We start from the raw sequence: 4590 nt of genomic DNA on the forward strand, positions 1-4590 counted from the left end.
AACCCCTCTCAAGGAGACTGGTTCCAGAGCCAGAGCCGTGTGTTGAGGTGAGCCCGACTATTTCTAGCCGGAACCTCTCAACCTCACACACCAGCTCAGGCTCCTTCCCCACCAGAGAGGTGACATTCCACGTCCCTAGAGCCAGCTTCTGTAGTCGAGGATCAGACCGCGAAGGTCCCCGCCTTCGGCCACATAATTCTAGTAAAAGTAAAATCATAGAAAAAAGAAAGTAAGTTGATTCAGCCCACCCACTAGGACATAATAAAAATGAATTAGGTATTCACCAGATTCTAAAATCATCCAAATCTAACCTCAAGTAAACAAAAACACACAACACATTCCACCATACCATAAGTTATTAAACAAAAATAAAGCCAAAATGGAAAGCTGTGTGTGAAACACTAAGTCCAACAGTTGCTGCTAATCAGTCTGAGAAAGGTTAAAGGTCATCTCCAAACAAATTGTAATCACCATCATTCTACAATGAAAAATATTACTCACAAGTGGAAAAAAAATTAAGACAGCTGTTGATATTTCACAGTCTTATCACCCCAAGATAAGACTGTGCAATACTCAGAGAAATTACGAACAAAATCAAGAGCTTTATCTCAGACTTTACAGGCCTCAGCAATCAGGTTAAATGGTAAAGTTCAGGACAGGGCAATATATATATATATATATATATATATACAAATATATATATTATATAAATATATCCATCCATCCATCCATCTATCCATTTTCTTTACCCGCTTCTCCATTCTGGGTCGCAGGGAGCTATATATATATATATATATATATAAGCAGAACAAATATGGCTTGTTTGGAAAGGCTGCAATTGATAGCCTCTCTATAGGGAAATGTGGCAGGTTTGTAAAGTTACATCTGATTGAATCACAAAACCTCTGGAAAAAATTCCTTTGAACACATGAAACCACAATGCAGATGTTCACCCATAATGCACAGTGCTGTGTTTGGTGGAAACTAACTCAACCTGACTGAAATGTTGTGGTGGGACCTTCAGAGAGCTGAGCAGAAAAAAATGTCTGCTTTGAACTGAAGCAATGTTGTAAAGAAGAGTGGGATAAAATTCTTCCACAACCATTTCAGATACTGAGAAAGGCATATGAGCTATTGTGGCTAGTAGAGGTTCTACAAGCTACAAAATCATGGAGTGGGTTTAGTTTTTCACACACAGCTTTTCGATTTGACTTTGATTTTGTTTAATAAATAATGAGGATGATGTTTGTTTTCGTTCACTTAAGGTTAGATTTGAATAATTTTAGAATCTGGTGAAGACCAGATTCTAAAGATTATGTCCTGATACTTGATACCCTAGTGACAGTAAGCGCAGGGTAATCTTGTCCAGAGAGCGAGACCAAAACCAGACACAGAGACAACAGCTGAAGGTAAGTGTGTTTATTTACAGGGTGACTAATATATACAGTGCGTGCTTCAGGGTAGGATCTGGAAAACAAGAGGAACAGGGTGAGTCTCGGGTACCAATCCNGAGGGACTGAAATACTGCGGGTGCATTAGTGAGACCGAAGGGCATGACCAGGTATTCAAAATGTCCGAGAGGGGTCTTAAATGCTGTCTTCCATTTGTCTCCCTCCCGGATCCTTACCAAATGGTAAGCGTTGCTGAGGTCCAGTTTTGTGAAGATCTTGGCAGCATGAAGTTGTTGGTGAACGGAGTCGATTAACGGGAGAGGATACTTGTTCTTGATAGTAATGTGGTTTAACCCCCGGTAATCTATACAGGGGCGTAGGCTCTTGTCCTTCTTTTCGACGAAGAAAAACCCTGCGCCTAGTGGAGAAGTGGATGGCCGTATGATGCCCGAGGCAAGTGAATCTTCTATATATGTTTTCATAGAGTCACGTTCAGGGCCCGAGAGGTTAAACAACTGACTAGTGGGTAAAGGTTCTCCTGGTCGTAACTCGATTGCGCAGTCGTACGGTCTGTGAGGTGGTAACGACAGGGCCCGAGCTTTACTGAAAACTGCAGCCAAATCATGATATTCAGTAGGTACCTTAGTGAGATCGGTATGTGCCTCTGAAACATCCTTAATGCTTGGGACTGGTAAAGCAGACTGAAGACAATGTTGTAAGCAAAAAGGGCTCCACGAGTCGATTCTCTTAGCTGACCAATTTATGACTGGATTGTGTCGCTGAAGCCATGGAAAACCTAATATTAACTGTGACGATGGGGCGGAAAACACCAAAAATTCAGCTGTCTCTCTGTGGTTACCTGACGTGATGAATTGCAATTGGGGAACCTTGAACTCAATACGGGTGATAACCTGACCAGAAATATCCATAACCAGAAGGGGTGATGATAATTGTACTGTCTTTAACTGCAATTGTTCGACTAGATCGTCAGAAATGAGGTTTTGTTCCGCACCGGAATCAATTAATGCGTGTATAGGAATCTTGATCTGCTGGTTGATGACGGTGGTATGAACAAATAGTCGCGAGCCGAGGGGTTGCGAAAAGCTACCCACTAGTACCCTCCGGACACCTAGTGAGTTTGTCCTTTTAAATCTTTAGCTCCTGATTCTATTCCAGCACTTATGTTGTTCTGCTCCATTCTATTCAGCCGACTATTTCTTTCACGTTGTCTCTCCCTTAAACGATTATCTAGCCGGATGGATAAGGTAATTAAATCGTCTAGGGAGCGTGGTTCCTCCCAACCAGCTAACTGATCTTTGATTTGCTCTTGTAGTGCGTGAATGAAAACCCCCATTCCATCTGGATGTTGCGGCTAAGGTACGAAAGTCGATCGCAAATTGAGCTACCGAACGCTGTCCTTGCCTCAGATTCCACAACTTTTGTGTGATTTCGGCCTCATTAAATTGAGTGCCAAATGTTCGCTCAAAATCCTAAATGAACTGGTCAAACGATGTTAGCTGAATAGCACGAAAGCTATACTTGGCCTCGGCCCACTTTAATGCCCTGTCTAGTAACCCAATGACGTAGGATATCTTAGACGCATCGTCATTGAAAGAATGAGGAGAACGAGCAAAAACTAGCGAACATTGCAGTAGGAAACCAGCACACTTACCAATTTCACCAGTGAAGTGCTTGGGGGTTGGAGACGGGACCTCGCGGAAATATCCGGAAGTGTGTACCGGAAGAGACGATGCGGAGGAGGTGGAGGCGGAAGTGGATTCAACGGCTTGGGGAATTAATGAAGAAAGTTTCTGGTGGCTATCTTAAGCGAGAATAGTTAGTTGATCGAGACGACCTGTTACTGACTGCTGTCTTTCGCAAAGTGCATTAATCATTGATTCGTGCCGAGCTAGCAAAGAAGCTGCTTCGGACCCTTCGGTTCTGGGAGAGGTGTCCGCCATCTTGGACGCGATTCTCCGAACCCACATAAACTTATCCCGGACACTAAAAAACAAACACGAAATGGCGAAGGTAGGCTTCTCACAATAGTTTCCCTAATTATCTCTTGAACGAAAAAAAAAAAAAAAAAAATTAAGCTCAACTAATCCTCACTTAATTCTGGTTCTGGCGTCGTTCAGGACAATTGTTTGGCTGGAGCATTCTAACAGGAAGCGCAGGGTAATCTTGTCCAGAGAGCGAGACCAAAACCAGACACGGAGACAACAGCTGAAGGTAAGTGTGTTTATTTACAGGGTGACTAATATATACAGTGCGTGCTTCAGGGTAGGATCTGGAAAACAAGAGGAACAGGGTGAGTCTCGGGTACCAATCCTACCATCAGCTGAGCACTGCAAGATGGTTGAATGATTGTTCTTTTGATCTTACAGGTCCAGGAGGTGTCCAGCGGCGAGGAGGAGATGAAGGAGGCGTTTAGGTGATCCAGGAGTTGACAAGCCAGTTATCCTGTCCAGGTGAGTATCCAAGTGTCCTGAGCTAAGTACCCGTGAATCCGTAACTCTGTGACGTGGCAAACAATCTATAAACAAGAGGCATAGAGAACGTAGTCAAAAGGTTACCAATCTTGGTTAGAAAACAGTGGCTGCGAATCTAACCCAGGAGGTTTGATGCTCCAGCGAAGGTCTGGTCTCAACTGGAGGCTTAAGTACTGGCAGTCTTCATTATCCTGATCTGGATCACCTGTGAAAGTAGGAACTAGAGGAGCCGCCCCAAGGCGGGGCTAAAAACCCAGATCCCTACACCTAGAACTAAACAATGATGAACTTTCTTTTTCCCATGACTACATATCTATCTGAGCCGTGTAAAGTACCTTGTAAATCCTTAATTATTTTCCTCCTTTCTCAAATTGCATTATATTTTGTCTACATAAAGGGTTGTACATTTAAACTGAAGGTAAAGAAAAGTTGCAGAACGGCTGCTTATCTACTTAAGCCACACAGCAAAAGATTCATGCAAACTGTTTATATATCACGTACCATAACAGGAAATATAATGGCTAAGAAGGTGGATTTGAGGACCCACAGCAAAGCCAGGCACATAATCTGGATAAGAGTGAACAGGTGAACCCTCCTCAGGGGAACATGACGGAGATAGGTGTAGTCAGGCTGGTGCTTGGATGGCATCAAATATAGTTTGATTCTGTCCCAGAACTGCAAAGGAATATAAGACAAGGGGACAGAAG

General features: G+C 43.1%; 1 protein-coding gene across 1 annotated transcript in view; it reads right to left on the reverse strand.

Moving 5' to 3' along the window:
- slc4a5a (solute carrier family 4 member 5a) overlaps positions 1 to 4590 on the reverse strand; it is a 51565-nt gene that overhangs the window by 6727 nt on the left and 40248 nt on the right. The window contains exon 23 of the mRNA XM_017433970.3: positions 4385 to 4558. Within this exon, the coding sequence (XP_017289459.1) occupies positions 4385 to 4558 (174 nt within the window). The remainder of the gene's footprint in view (positions 1 to 4384; positions 4559 to 4590) is intronic.

The sequence above is a fragment of the Kryptolebias marmoratus genome, linkage group LG1 (assembly GCF_001649575.2).
Source record: "Kryptolebias marmoratus isolate JLee-2015 linkage group LG1, ASM164957v2, whole genome shotgun sequence".
Classification (NCBI taxonomy): Eukaryota; Metazoa; Chordata; class Actinopteri; order Cyprinodontiformes; family Rivulidae; genus Kryptolebias; species Kryptolebias marmoratus.